Below are 15,162 nucleotides of genomic sequence, written 5' to 3' on the forward strand. Positions count from 1 at the left end.
ACCCTCCCATTACCGAATATTATAATGTCTCCAAGAATTTGTCTACCCCACCTCCTGTTTCTGTAAAGCGCTCTGATATCTGCAAGGATCTTGTTCGCGCTATATAAAACCTGAAAAATAAATAAATAAATATTGTGTATTGATGTACTAAGTATCATTTATTGTGACCCTTGAATATATGTGTATAAAAAATGTTTTTTATGTAAGTAAATGTTTACATTAAGTCCGGTGATGAAACTTTTTTAATAAATATTTTAACTAAAGCTTTTAGCTTTAAGCACACAGAAAGGAAATTCTCTTTTTTGGTATAATATTTCCCGGTCCTTTCTGGGTTGATAAGGGAAAACTCTCTTTTTTTCTGCCATGCCATTGTTTTATAGCAATGCTGCTAATACTGTTTTACTGTATGTACATTGCTCATTTTCTGCTATGTATATTTCTTATCTTGATTATTTACTTTTTATATTGTGTATGATTTTTAACTGCTATGGATTGTCATGTCTCTTTCATGGATGTTCATCGCATCCGAATAAAGATTTACTGATTCTAATTCTTATTGAAAAACAAAACGTTATTGAAATTGAGAAACAAAGGGCCCACTCCAACACGTCCAACTGCTCATGGTCAAAACAGAAGAGAGCTAAGGGATAAACACTGCTTTCTAGAAACACTATTTGGACTGTAAGCAAATTTCAGCATCACAGTAGGCTGCCTATCAAAGAAGTGAACAGTGAGACTTGCATGTCTGATGAAAGGTCACTCCCACCTATTGTAGCTTCCAGAAGGTGATGGCAGATAAAGGGTACAGTCTGTTACTCCAACGTATGGGCATTGTGAGCTGCTAGTGTCTAAATACCTATCTTCAACCCTAGGAATGATTGGATGATGCCTTGAGCACCGTCGCACCAGGAAAGATACACATGTTTCCAAATTGATACAAATGTAAATATTTCATCTGGAATTTCAAATGTCTGCAGATGCAGTTATCAGCTGTGGGGAAAGTCCAGTCCTGGACCATGCTACCGAAAGACACATCACCATAGAGTAATCTTTCATTCTGAGATGTAAAGTTTAATCTGGGGTTGGTCTACATTTTGTAGTCCCATGCCCTTTTGTGACTTTCCCCATAATCAGGGACTTTACGGAAGATGTATCCAATACCGTTGATACCACAGTACCTAGAGTCATGTTGGTTGGCTTCCAATGGGATACTAAAGAGATGCAAATGAACTCTGGGGATACAGAGGGTTACCTAGTGTATTGGACAAGTTTCTGTTAAATGGACATCTATCATTGGGAGCCTAGTGGCATCTAACCTGTGGAAGTCAGGGTAATGCCAAGCAGCCACTAGCGGCCCTACCCCTCCACAACAAAATTATATCTTGCTCCAATGTTGCAATTGGACCACAGTGTCATGCACTCTTGTTCAGTGTTTAATTTTGGTTTCACATTGTTGGCTGAAGGCACCCAACTTTTCATAAGACCGCCCTATGACACCTTTTCGTCTGATAGTTATGCGAACCTCAGGGTGTACCTTTGCTGGTTATTGGATGAAAGCACCATGCTATTCATAACGGATTGTTTATAAGTCCCAGGTCGTCATTTAAAAACCTTTATTTTTCAATGTATGTTAAGTATGGTAAAAGTTCTACCGGCAGAATGCCCATACATTTTGTCGCAGTTTGCTTCATAATGATCATCGTTTACTTAAACTGGATATTTTCTGAATCTCCAAGGAGAAGGCTAAAGTGTATGTGGGGCTATGACCACATCATTTAACAGTTTTGAAGACCATGGATTTTTTTGTTACTTAAAATGGGAGCCATGACTTGCTGTGTAGGTTCCATCCCACCATTCCTTTACCTTCTTTTTTGTAGAGAGTACCCCTTTTTCAAGATCTGGAGATGGGATAGGATCTGTATCCTGTATCAGAATCCTTCGTTCTATATGTAGGATCTGCTTACCTAACTCACTCTCAGGAGCTAAAGGTGTTATTGTTATTGTTACCAGGTCTTGTATAGCGCACAGCTGCCCCAGCGGAGGGGCGTCCCGGCGCTTTCAGCATCAGTAAGGCGGGTCAGACACCATAACAGAACAGTACCAAAAGAAGACCACAAAGGCTAAATTAAAGGAAAGAGAAAGGTTTTGATGGCTTTCCTAAAAACAAGCGGACATTCCATACTGCGTATCTGCACAGGCAAGGAGTTCCATAGCTTTGCCGCCAGGCAGCGAAAGGAACGCCCCCCCTGCACGACAGCTCTTCACTCGGGGAACACTGACCAGGTGTTGCCCCGCAGAGCGCAACTGGCAGGGGGGAACATAGGGGGTAAGCAGATTACCTAACAAGCTAGGCATCTTAAAAAAAAAGACACAAAGTCTTAAATTGGATGCGCTTTTCTATAGGAAGCCAGTGAAGTCTCTGAATAACGGCAGCCACGGGACAGAACCGTGGGAGCCCCACCAAGGTTCTGGCAGCAGAGTTTTGAACACGTAGCAGCCGGACATACCCCCACATTTTTTACCACTTACTTTGAATTAGGAGCCTTTCCCAGTGCACTCGACCACCATTGCTCGCTCCACAAGCTTGCGTTCTTCCCGACCAGCAAAACATCGGTTTTGTTAGCATTCAATTGCAAGCAGTTGGTAGCCAACCATTCTGGTACGGCTGCCAGCCCATCTCTAAACCTGGAGGCATTCGGAGAGAAGCCTTTAGCCAAGGTCACCACAAGCTGCGTGTCGTCCGCATACAAGACCATAGGTCCCACTGCCTGGCGACCGCTGCCAGAGGCTGAACATACAGATTAAATAACGAGGGACTCAACGCCGAGCACTGGGCACCCCCTGGTTGATGGACTGGGCCTGAGAAAGAAACAAGGGGCAGAGACTCGGTAAGATCTTCCAGTCAGAAAAGATCTGAACCATTCCAGAGCCAAACTAGTCACCCCCCACCTCCAGCCGCTGTAGCAGGATACCATGCAAAACTGTGTCAAAGGCGGCACTAAGATCCAGCAGGATCAGTGCCTCCGTCTGACTGGAATCGAGAATGGCCTGCAGATATTCAGTCGTGGCTAGGAGAGCCGTCTCGGTACGGTGGCCCGTGCGTAAACGTTTTGCGATGGATCCAAGATGTTGTTGGAGTTCAAAAAGTGTGTAAGTGCGTTATTAACGTGTGCCTCTGCTATCTTGGCCACCCAGGGGGGAAGAGAAATAGGTCTGAAGTTTTCAAGCTTGGCCGGGTCAAGAGATGGTTTCTTGAGGATGGGGGATACCCATGCCTGTTTCCACAGTGCTGGAACAGTTGCTGTGGAGAAGGAGGAATTGACTATTTGGCATAGCGGGCCAGGAGAAGGAAGAGCGACTCCCTAAACTGTGCCAGCTTCAAAGGATCAGATGGAGAGCCAGATTTAATTTTTCCACTCAACTGAGTGAGCTCATCCTATGAGATGCAAGGAATGGCTGCCAGAGTCGGCCATGGCCCGACTCTAGGAGATGGAGTGGTAAAAGGAATGGTCGCTTGTGGAAAAGACTTATAGATAGCACATACTTTCTCCACAAAATAGGTGGGTAGATCCTCACACTGCTGTGCGGATGAAATAACAGGCACAGTGGCTTTGCTAGTCCTGAGATCTTTAAGGATCTTAAAGATACATTTGGCCGGATTATGACTAATCTTAATTTCATTTGCATAGTAATCTACACAAACTTTGCAGATAGCCTATGATAATGTTTAATCTCAGCGAGGTAGCATACTTTTTTCTTGTGATCATAATCCTTTCTCCACTCGCATTCTGCTCTTTTACAAGCCTACAATTGGTCTATAATCTCTTTGAGGTTCCTGTTGATTAGGGTTTGCACCTTTCTGTAAGCCGCCTACCCCCCCAACCTTTTCAAGTTTAAACATAGTTTTGATTGGAGTGGAGGCTTCCCTCACATGCACATTCAGTGGCAGTTCTCAGGAATTTGTTTATCAGGACCATGAACAAACTAGACGCATATAACCCCAACCATACAGGTGTTGGGTTTGCCATGAGGGGTGGATGCCCTTCAGGTGATGATTGCTATTCCTCAGCTTCACACCCCCTGATGAGTCTATCTTTATTTGTATTATCATACACCTTGTCAGTTTGCTCACTATTATGGTACATAGTTTGTAACAGCGACGTCCACACTTAAAATCATAGATCATGTATGGTGATAACTGTGTAGGGTAAACTCATTTTACTTGATCTCATGTTGGCTTTTAATATAGTTGATCATAGTGAACTATTCTCCATCCTGGAACATCGCATGTGGTTTCACAGCAAAGTCCTAAGTTCGTTTTTTTCTCATTTCTAATCATACATTCTCAGGTGGTCAAAACTAGAAGTCACTCTTCGGAGAGTACTGATAATTTGTGTGTTTTACATCAGAAATCTATATCAGTGGCCACCATATTCAATCTGTATCTTGAGCCTTTAAGTTCTCTTTTTATAGGACCAGGAGTTTTCCTAGACCAATATGTGGATGCCACTGAAACATATTTAGAAACACCCTCCGTAATTGACGTCATCACCTTAGGCACTGCCCTCACCAAATTACAATTTTAGAAGGCTGCCACCTTCCTACTGCCCAGCCCCCTGAAAATATCAATATTTATCTTGACAACAAAACAAAAGAAAACATTTGACAGATTACTTCTTTAGCTCCTACATTAAAATGTCTTAGCTTCACTTTAGACTACTTTCGTTCCATGGCTCCTCACAATAACAAAAAATGCAAAAGCAGTACATTTCACCTTCACTGCCTCTAAAGAATTCTTCTAATGTCACCTGTCCAATTAAGGATAGTTTCTTATAAATAGTTTATCTCAAGATTGGATTTTGGTAATGCCATTCTAGCCAGGGTGCTTCACACATCGCTCAACCCACGTACGGCTGTCTTACACTCCACAACCATATTCTTGTCGACAACTTACTTTGACTGCCAGTTGATGAACACATTAAATCTAAAATTGCAATTGAGTATCTTGCCTGCCACGTCTGCACCTTCATAACCCTTCTTAATTGGCCAGTCTACCCTGTATCTGTCTTTGGACAAAGAGGACTAAGAAACAGGGACTTTGAAGGGTCTAAATTCAGAAGCACCCCCGCACAACAACAGTTTGTTTCTGGAGCAGCAATTACATTTTGTACTCTCTTTCAGCAGATCTGAGGGTCAAACCTTTGTCACTTAAAGCTCAGATGTTCCTGGTTTAGCAAACTTAACTTTCCCTTTAATTGTGTCTAACTACTAATGTTCTCTTTTCCTGTCTATGCATTAGTAGTAATCTGAATTTTCTATTTTTCTTATGTTCAGCGCCTATTGCATTCTTAGTTCTGGAGTGCTATCTAAAACTGTTAACTAAATAAATACATTTTACAGAAAGTTTATCAGTCCAATTATTTGCAGTGGACGTTTTTCTTTTTATTTAACAGTACACACTATCTCCATCTATGTAGTTGTAATGTTCCTTTCAGTAAAATGCTAAACGATTTGTGAGAGTAGTTGCTGCACAATGATGGCCCTTGATTGGTTGTTTTTAACTTGTGACCTGGTACAGCATTTAAAAGAAATTGTTACACACACAATATTAACATTTACACTCCTAATTTGCTTCCCAAAATAACATATTTGATTGTAAAGTGTGTGCTTTGCAACAGAAGTACAAATTGCCTACCACATTATTGTTGTTGATGAAATTTTTGTATAGTCACCATAAATTGTTTTTCCCGCAGGGTCTCCAAGACATAAGTACATCAAAAGGTCATTTGGTGGTCTTTGAATGTCGCATCCGTGCAAAATCCCCCTTTCAAGTCAATTGGTACAGAGAGCATCATCCGATCATCGATTCTGCAGACTTCCGAATACTACGAAAAAGTATGTCATGTTTTTTGTTTATATTGTGTGTGTATATATATATATATATATATATATATATATATATATATATATATATATATATATATATATATATAGTTTTTTATCTGAATTCTTTATTACTTTTTTCAAAATCAGACAAATAATGGTCATCTATCAAATGCCTTCATATAAATATAACTTGCTGATGATTCATAAAAATAATAGTAATAGAGAAGAAACACAAGAAAAAATATTTCAAGTATCACATTTACATGCATAACAAACCGAATCTGAAGAAGCATTTAACCTAATAATGTACTTCACAGCAGAAACGTGAAAAACCATATAGTCTACATTGTAGTTTGTAAAAGCAGATCAAATAGTGTGAAATCAATCTGCTACAAGTTAACCTTGAAATAAATGCTGATTGTGTTCGTCCATATACTAAAAGTGACATAAACAATGGATATGGACTAGCCTTGATTTCTTTGATTTAGTGTGAAATTCAGTGATCTGGTCTATGACGCACTCTGAATGTAGCAACCACATAGAGAGCATCTTGTCCCTCATTCATCAGCTCTCACTCCATACCAATGCATTTCGCCCTACAGACATTAACACACAACTGTGCCAAAATCTTTCATGCCCAGGGACTATATTTAGCTGCCCATAGACAGGGAGGAGAAATAGTGTAATAGTTAATCCATCAAAATCATTACAGTAAGTCGTACCGAGATACCTTGGTATTCTTTATTTAGCACAATTCCGTGCCTATTTTTGGAAACTACCTATACTCCGAAAACAATAAGACTATGCAAAAAATGTTCTCTTTAGGCCTGCAGAGCAGAATGCCTCCTCATTTCTTAAGGGTTGGAATTTTGTCAGTAGCAGGCTCACGAAGAGAAGTAACATGATGACAAAAGATTTCTATTTTCCAAAAGTTGTTAATGCAGAGGATTGGTACCATAGCAAAATAATTTGATGAAGGTGCTATGGCACCACTAGTCGCGGTATCATAACTGTGCAGCCTCCCGTAGCTGCGCAGCTTTCCTGAGTTAACACCTTATTCGTATATGGCCCTGCCAGTTGTGCCTTCTTCCTTTTAATCCAGCTAGGGTTAGATGTCCATTTAGCTCTGGTAGTGTGTCACGAAATTCAATTGAACGTTACTGTTTAGTATATATATAAGATTTCATACTGATGCACTTAATTGCTCTTAAATGCTTCCAGGCCTTGTCACATTTGATCAAGTATTCATTTCATCATTGTAAGTGGTAATGAATTTGTGTGAATTGATTTTTACTTAAATGTTGGCCAACAGTATGTTTTTTTAACTTCTAGAACAGCAAAGGTCTGTTGCATATCATATTTCCGCTTTAATAATGTTTGCATGTATTTGTGTTTTTAAATGTATGACCAGATGAGTGAAATTGTTTTGAGTAACCAATCGATAAACCTAGAGTGATTGATTGATTGATTGACTAGCCAAGGCATCACCTCGCAACTCTCCGAAAGACTCCAGACAATTCAGAATGTAACAGCCAAACTCACTCTCAAACCTCCACTCCACATTCATATATACAAATCTCTCAAAGATCTATATTGGCTCCGTATACACAAAGGTGTTATCTTCAAGCTGCTCACACATAACTACAAAGCACTACCCAAACAAGGTGCTGCATCTTTGATGGCTGCATCAACTTCCACACCAACCAGACACCTCCACTTGGCCAACCCACTACTTGCTCGAGTCCTCCACACACGAAGAACCAGAGCCTGAGGCTGCACCTTTTCCTATCTGCCTCCTTTAGCCTGGTACAACCTCCCCTAACACTTCGATTTACCAACTCCTTCTTACAATTTTACAAGAAACTGAAAACCTGGCTATTCCAATAGGCCCCAGTCAGGGCATCCCTCTTCCCCTTCTTATATGTTAGCATACCCTCTAATGTGATATGCACACCATATAAATTATCATAAGTTCGCTGGGCGCCATATGGCCAGTAACACCAACAAAAACTGCCCCACTGTCATGGGAAGAGCAACAGTATGTCACATAGCACCTGAACCCATTACAGGGCCATGGAAGAAGAGTTTGGGGTTGCAAAGTAGAATCAAGGGACATATGTTACACCACAAAACACTTATATAAATTTGTTTTTAATTTACTCTTCCCAGAGAGCCCTAAAATGTTGGTACACCTAAAAGCCTTTCTCTAAATCTCCTCAAAATCGCCTATATAGTTCTATATTTCTTTAATTCCTGCACCTTGTTCTCTAACGTAGTTTAAACGAGGAAATGCCCAAATGAAGCCTTCAAGATAAAGTGAAGCATTGTAAGAGAAAACAATTATTGTGTCCCGCCACAAATTGCAGTAGTATATTGTAGTGCACGTGCAGAAAAAATCAAAAGCCCATTATTTAAACTGACTGATAGGCTACATTTTTATTGTGCACAGTACGCTTCAGTTTCTTTTATAGCTGATTTAAACATGCAATATTGGAGAGGCAAGTTTTAACCAAACATGATTTTCTGTATGCTCAAAATATCCCATGAAATCACATATCCTTCATCTCAACATGGTGGGTAGTGAATAGTCCTCAGAACTTTAACAAGCAGCTAGAAAATGTAAATTGCAGGCCCTTTGTCTACACTTACGTTCTCTAGACTTTTCATAATCGGAGCTTCAAATGTAATATAAGCATTGCTTTGCTGCCCTTTGGCTAGGTTTCCACTATAGAAATAGTGCACACATACATACAAGCATACAGGCACCATAGGAGTGTAGGTACCAAGGGAACATTTTTGTGAAGAATGGAGAAGTTGTTATTTGGGATACATAATTGGGCCTTTCCAATTACATTTAATGTCTGTGTCAAACCTCAACGAGGTCCTCAGAGGCCACAATTTATTCGTGTTCAGGCTATCAAATGCTGAAGACAGACCCATAAACGCAAAATGGATATCGCCAGAACTGGCATTAGTAGATCTTTGGGATCTCTCCGATACCGTCACCCCACACAGTGATCGCTCCTGAAATACTGCCTGTACCTGCCTAAAATGACAGCCTCAACAAACCCTCCTGCGTCTCTCCTGACCTTATCTCACTTCTCCCCATAGACCCTACCCCTCCTCACTCTACTCTTCTCCACTTTCCTGCTACTGACCTTTGCCATCACCTGTCCTGTCCCTTAGTCCCCACCCTGTTTATCTGTGAAGTTTTCCCTTGTCAATTGAGATCTAGCTATTTTGTCTGAGGCCCGATGGAGCTACCTGGTTTAGCTATAGGGGAGACAGTTCGGGGATTCCCTCCTTGGACGTCACCTACCCAGTCGGTCTTTAGACAGACTTCCTTTTGTCTCTCCTGTCATCTCTTCCTGCACCCTTCCTCTATTTATGTCTCTCCTTCTCTCCTCTCTCAATGTACTGAGACTGAACTATTTTGTCCGATGCCCGATGGAGCTACCTGGTTTAGCTATAGGGGAGACAGTCAGGGATTCCCTCCTTGGACGTTACCTACCCAGTAGGTCTTTAGACAGACTTCCTTTTGTCTCTCTTGTCGTCTCTTCCCACATCCTCCCTCTATTTATGTCTCTTCTTCTCTCCTCTCTCAATGTGTTGAGACTGAACTATTTTGTTTGATGCCCGATGGAGCTACCTGGTTTAGCTATAGGGTAGATGGGCCGTGGATTCCCTCCTTGGTCGTCACCTACCCAGTTGGTCTTTAGACAGACTTCCTTTTGTCTCTCCTTGTTGTCTCTTACCTTATCCTCCCTTTCTCACCTCCCCTTTCCCCTTCCACTACTTTTCTCTCTCGATTCTCTCCTCTCCTAATGTGTTGCCTATTTTATGATGTATTGTATAATTGTTGAACTTTTTCTGTTACATTGTTGATTCTCATGTAAAGCGCTCTTATAGCTTTGGGTCTAGCCAGCGCTATATAAAACTCTTTAAATAAAATAAGTAAATAATTACATGTGTTCACAATCAAATATAAATTTAGAGACTTATTGATGGAGCTTTTCCCCGGCCTCAATCCAAATCGGATATCAGAAAGTGTGTGAGTTTGCTCCGCCCATTCCTGAAGTGGAGATAATATCACCATCAATCAGTCTCTGAATTTATATCTAATTGTAAATAAATTTACTGTAGCCATGCCTTGCATGTGAACCATGTGGATGGTCATTTCCTATTTGAAGGCTTTGATCTGCCACTAATGGGCAACAGACTTATTCCAGTCCTTCTTTATGCAGACGTTGCAGTCTTTCTTGCAAGGACTGCATTGGGCCTTTAACGCTTACTTGATTAATTCGAGAGCTTCATCGCATTTAAGCATGGGCGGAAAATCCGTTTCGCTCGCGGATTTTGCGGATTTTCGGTAAATTCGCAATCCGCGAGATTCGCGAATCTCCCGCAAAATCCGCAAATCCGCGAGCAGCGGATTTTGCTCACACTGCTCGCACTGTTCGCGTGAGTTCGCGGCTTCCCAGTACAACTTCGCGCCCCGCGAATAAGTGCAAAATTGCAGAAATACGATCTTAGCAAAACTGAAACTACTTACCAGGTTCAAAAGTTCAGGCTCATCATTAGTAGCCATTTCCTGTAGTGCTTCCTGAGGGGCCCCTCCAGAGTTCAGTTGCCAGTTGCAACTATTATGTGACCCTGCTCTGAACCTCAGAATAGTTACACATATGCCACAAAGGTCCTGAATTACAGCTAAGGGAGACAAGCAGGAGCCAGGCTGGAGGTTCAAATCCATTAATCAGCCCCTAATTCATTATTGTCAGTTGGGGCAGGGCAGGTGTTGTAACTAATTTTGCAACAATGAAAGCACTTAGCAAGTGCAAAAGATCACTAATCAGGAAGCACTAAGGAAGCAGGTGCCCGCTAAAAAAATATTCTGTGACACATTAATCAGCCCCAAATTAATTCAGGTCACTTGAGGCAGGGAAGGTGTGCTTGCGTTGCCACAATAATGTACACTGACTGGACAACCAGAGGGTGCTGTGATGAAACAGAGGGTGGCATGGGTGGGCCAGAGGGTGGCATGAGTAGTCAGAGAGTGGCAGTGGTGACAGATAGTGGCAGTGATGAAGAAGAGTGTCCCAAACAGGCTGGACACGTAGAAACAACAAGTTCGCGAAACTTGCGACCCGACAGGTAAGTTCGCAATTTGCGACATTGTACAAAACCCTCGCGAACTGGCAGAAACCCGCGCAAACACAAAAAAAAAAAATCCGCAAATTCGCGAGAATTCGCGGATTTTGCGGATTGCGAGTTCGCAAATCCGCAAAATTCGCGAACGCGAGATTCGCAAAATTCGCCCATGCTTAATCGCATTGCTTCATTTAGCAACAAACCTGGGAACGTCCTATGTTACGATATTTGGCCCCAGAAACACTAAGACCATAAAAAATATGATTTTGGGGGTTGAAATTTCAAGGGCCCTTTGTTGCCCTTATGTAGACGTTTTGTTTGACCACAAATGTTCCTGGTCCCCTTTGATCTCTTCTTAACGACTTCACGTGAGACTAATCAGATCCAGACTGTACTTAAAATTTATGAGGCCAAATATGTGTATGCAGTGTTGTACTGGAGTGTTTTTTTAGGGTAACTGGATCGTTCATCATTCCAAGTTATAGAGAACGTCTTTTTTAAACGCCTACTTGCGTTCCCACGTTGCACGTCATCTTTTGTTTATCGCGACAAATTAGATCAGAAATACATTGTTTTCATGATATTCCTTTGTCCTTTAATTAAATGGTCCTCGGTCTGGGTTAATCCAGACCCAGACCTCAATAGACTAATTCGGAGGGACTGCTTTTCTTTTGAATATGCAAAATAAGATCCCATGGTTTAATTATGTGAGATCGGGCTTCCAGGCCTTTAGGCACCCGTTTTTTGTTTATGGCTCCTGATTCTTTTTTTTAAAAAGCTGACCTCGACAAAGAATGATTTTCTTGCACTTAGAAAATCCAACAGGGAGGATTATGAACTGCAGAATGGGACAGTTCGCACTTATGTTATTTTCAAAACAACTTTGTATATCAAACCTTATTTGATTTCTGTAAGTAATAGTTTCCTTCTATACCTTCTGAACAGATTTCGCCTATGTTTGATATACCATCTGCTGGCGCTCCCCAAAGACTGGTCCTTGGTCGGGGACCTTGACCCCTGCAGTTGTTACAGGTCTACGACCAAAGATAACCTTTGTGTTACTATGTTTTGTGATATTTACACTGATTTATTTACTCAGGCAAGACATGCTTTTTTTTTTACAATTGTCATCTTCTGAGTGTATATGTTTTTATATTGTTGGCATTTTAAAGGGTGCACTACAGAAGAGCCTGAGCATGGGTATTCAATTGTCGTAAGTAATTTTAGGTCGAGCCTAGAGCAGGGCATGCGCTGCTTGCTTGACTTTAGTAAGGGATTTTTCAAAGTGCTACCCACAAGTTTTTGCGGGCCTGAAGCTTGCGCGCGTAGCCGCCATCTGCCTTTCTTATCTCTTTCACCGCGCTGGCCATTACTTTCACTTTCGCGGACGTATCTACCTTTCTTATCTCTGCTTGTTATTCTATGGAATGCTTACCCTTCATAAATCTTTTTCGTTTCGCTCACAGCGTCACGATCGCTCACAGGCGGCGTGGTTGAATCTTTCTTGACACTTTCACTTTTTAGTTTTCTATCGGACCTTGCTCTCCTTTCTTTTATAAGTGTAGGTTTCACATTAGCTGATTTCATCATGTAATTCCATGAGCGCGCTGATACATGGTACTCCATTTATCACCGTTAGCGCTCCTTCAAACACTAAGTAACTAGGAGGTTCTTCGCATACCATGCGCCACTATTTTTACGTAAGCCTGCATTTGAGCTTGCACTTGAATTATTCAAGCCAGTCTTCACGTTATCCGTGAGCGCGTTGCCTCATTCCTCACTATTCATGTGACTCCATTAATCTTGGTTTGCGCTCCTCCAAACATTAAGTAACTTGAAGGTCCTTAGCATACCACGCGCCACTATTTCAAAGTAAGCCTGCATTTGACTTCAGCTTCAAATGTAATTGCTGGCTTAGATTAAACGTGCATTAGCAGTCCTTTGCTAATTATGGAGCTCTGTTTGAAAGAATTTTTTCACTCACTTAGGTTGCCCGGTTTCATGGGATGTATGACGGTACAACGCGTACCGTCACAACGCATCCCTTTACACCGCATCCCTTACAACGCAAGTCGTTACCACGACTTGCGTTGGGGGCGCGGATTTCGAATAGTATAATTAACTATTCTAACACCAGTCCCCGTGGACCCTAGGGAAGGTGTTGGGATAGTAAATTTACTATTTTTAATCCTTTAGCGCCCTCCAGCGCAAGTCGTGGTAACGACTTGCCTTGTAACGGCCGCGTGGTAAAGGTACCATGTGGTAAAAACTTTGTGGTAAAGGATGTTTACCGGTTTCATGGTATCTCCATTCCTGCCTTGCGCCTTCCTGCTTCCCTTCCTGCCTTCTATTCCACCCTCCTCTTCGCTCCACGTACCTCCAGCAGCCCTCTCGTGTTTTACAGTGCCTGCTTGAGATGCCCTCGCCCCTCCTTGGGCATATCACGGTGTGTGTACTGAGAGGACGTTTTTACGGCTCGCAGCCAAGCGCTTCTCAGAGGCGCTACATGTGTAACAAGGGCGCTGGCGGCTCGGCTTTCTGGCATCTGAGCCCTCTGATCATGGAGCATCTCAGCGCCCTGAATTGGCATATCTGTTGTAGGGCAGGTTGTGGGACCCAACTCACTGGAAGTTCTAGTGAGCACAGTAGAGCCCCCTCCCACCCCCTGCTGTCACAGCTCCAGCATTTTATGGTCACCACTCCAGCATTTTATGGTCCGAATTCAGAGACAAACAGGGTTTCCCGGAATGTTGTGATTTTTGCATTGGGTTCTGGAGCTGGGTTCCGGTGCTGCTTGTGGTAAAACGCTTCAACGTCTCGTCAGCGGTAGTAATCGCTATATAAATGCAACTACAATTACTCGCCCTACCAAAGTTCACTTTCTCTGACGATGTGGCTGATTGAGATCTCAGGAGCATCTTGAACTAAGGTGACTGACCCTTGTAACAAGAGCGCCCTATTCACTGCCAGACCCAGAGTCCCGTCCTGGGGTGTCCTCTTCCAAACCATGTGATCGCGAACTTAGGGCAACAGTTTCACTGAAGGAAGACTCGCCTTGGAGAACTCCTCCCCTCCATCTGAGAAGAGCGGGTCCTCCAACTGAAGAGCATGTCTCTGTTCCACCAATATCCACCCTCCCTGGTGTCTGCCTGGCGCACTAGCGCTCTGAAGTGACAGCAAGGTGTCACTTAGCACTCTGCAAAATACCCCAATACCTGGTCTAGTAGAAGGGGGAGAGTGGCTTTGATTGGTCAGGTGAGGTTAGTACGACTAACCTGTGTTTAGATAATATAGTGCTTCTTCGCCAGATAGGCTTTTTGGCTCTAGAGACAGAGATTCAGATCATAAAGTGAGCACCTAGAACTTCAGCTGACAACAAAGCGCCTCTCAGTTTCCAAGTTGAAAACCGTGGTGATGCCATTCACACATTTGTATAGCAAGCGATCTACCACTTTCATGACCTGGCTTCCAGGAGTCCGGGGGTTAATTCCACACAGTCTCCAGGTTTCCATCCCAGAAGGTGTTTGGTTCAACCTTATCTCAGTGGTGTGAAGGGATCCGCAGCTGTGTTCGATGAATGTGTTTGTTCAGTGAGCTGTGGTTGCTGGCACTGCCAGCGCTCACTGTATGTTCGCGCAGGACTCCTCTTGGAACCAGCAACGAGTCAGACTGAGATCTTAGATATCCAGAGGAAAGAAATCCTGCTAGTTCAGCTTTATACACCCCCCGGCATTAAAAAAATGTCTTTCCTATTTCGTCCTCTCCCTCCTCACCTCCCTCTGTCGTCCGATCTCTAACCCTGTCTTTCCTCCCCACTCACTCCCCAACAGTCTCTCGATCCCTTTATATTTATCCCCCTACTTGCTTCTTCTCGACATCTTCTTTTTCTTTGTCTCACTCTCTCTCATGTTATGTTATGTTAAGTGCAATTTATAGAGCGCACTGACACCAAAGGCAAGGTTTTAACCAAGAGGATGGAAGAGGTGGGTTTTAAGCAATTTCCTGAAGTTAAGGAGAGAAAGGGTGGATTTGATGGAAAGAGGGAGGAGATTCCAAAGCCCGGGAGCCAGACGGGAGAAGCGGCGACCACCGAATTTCTTGGTTTTGACTTTAGGGGTGACTAGTAAA

At 42.6% G+C, this 15,162-nt stretch overlaps 1 protein-coding gene across 2 annotated transcripts in view; it reads left to right on the forward strand.

Moving 5' to 3' along the window:
• MYOT (myotilin) overlaps nt 1-15,162 on the forward strand; it is an 801,437-nt gene that overhangs the window by 260,242 nt on the left and 526,033 nt on the right. For both annotated transcript variants that reach the window (XM_086931487.1, XM_086931486.1), the window contains exon 6: nt 5,754-5,895. In XM_086931487.1, the coding sequence (XP_086787613.1) occupies nt 5,754-5,895 (142 nt within the window). The remainder of the gene's footprint in view (nt 1-5,753; nt 5,896-15,162) is intronic.

This window comes from Lissotriton vulgaris, chromosome 7 (assembly GCF_964263255.1).
Source record: "Lissotriton vulgaris chromosome 7, aLisVul1.2, whole genome shotgun sequence".
Lineage (NCBI taxonomy): Eukaryota > Metazoa > Chordata > Amphibia > Caudata > Salamandridae > Lissotriton > Lissotriton vulgaris.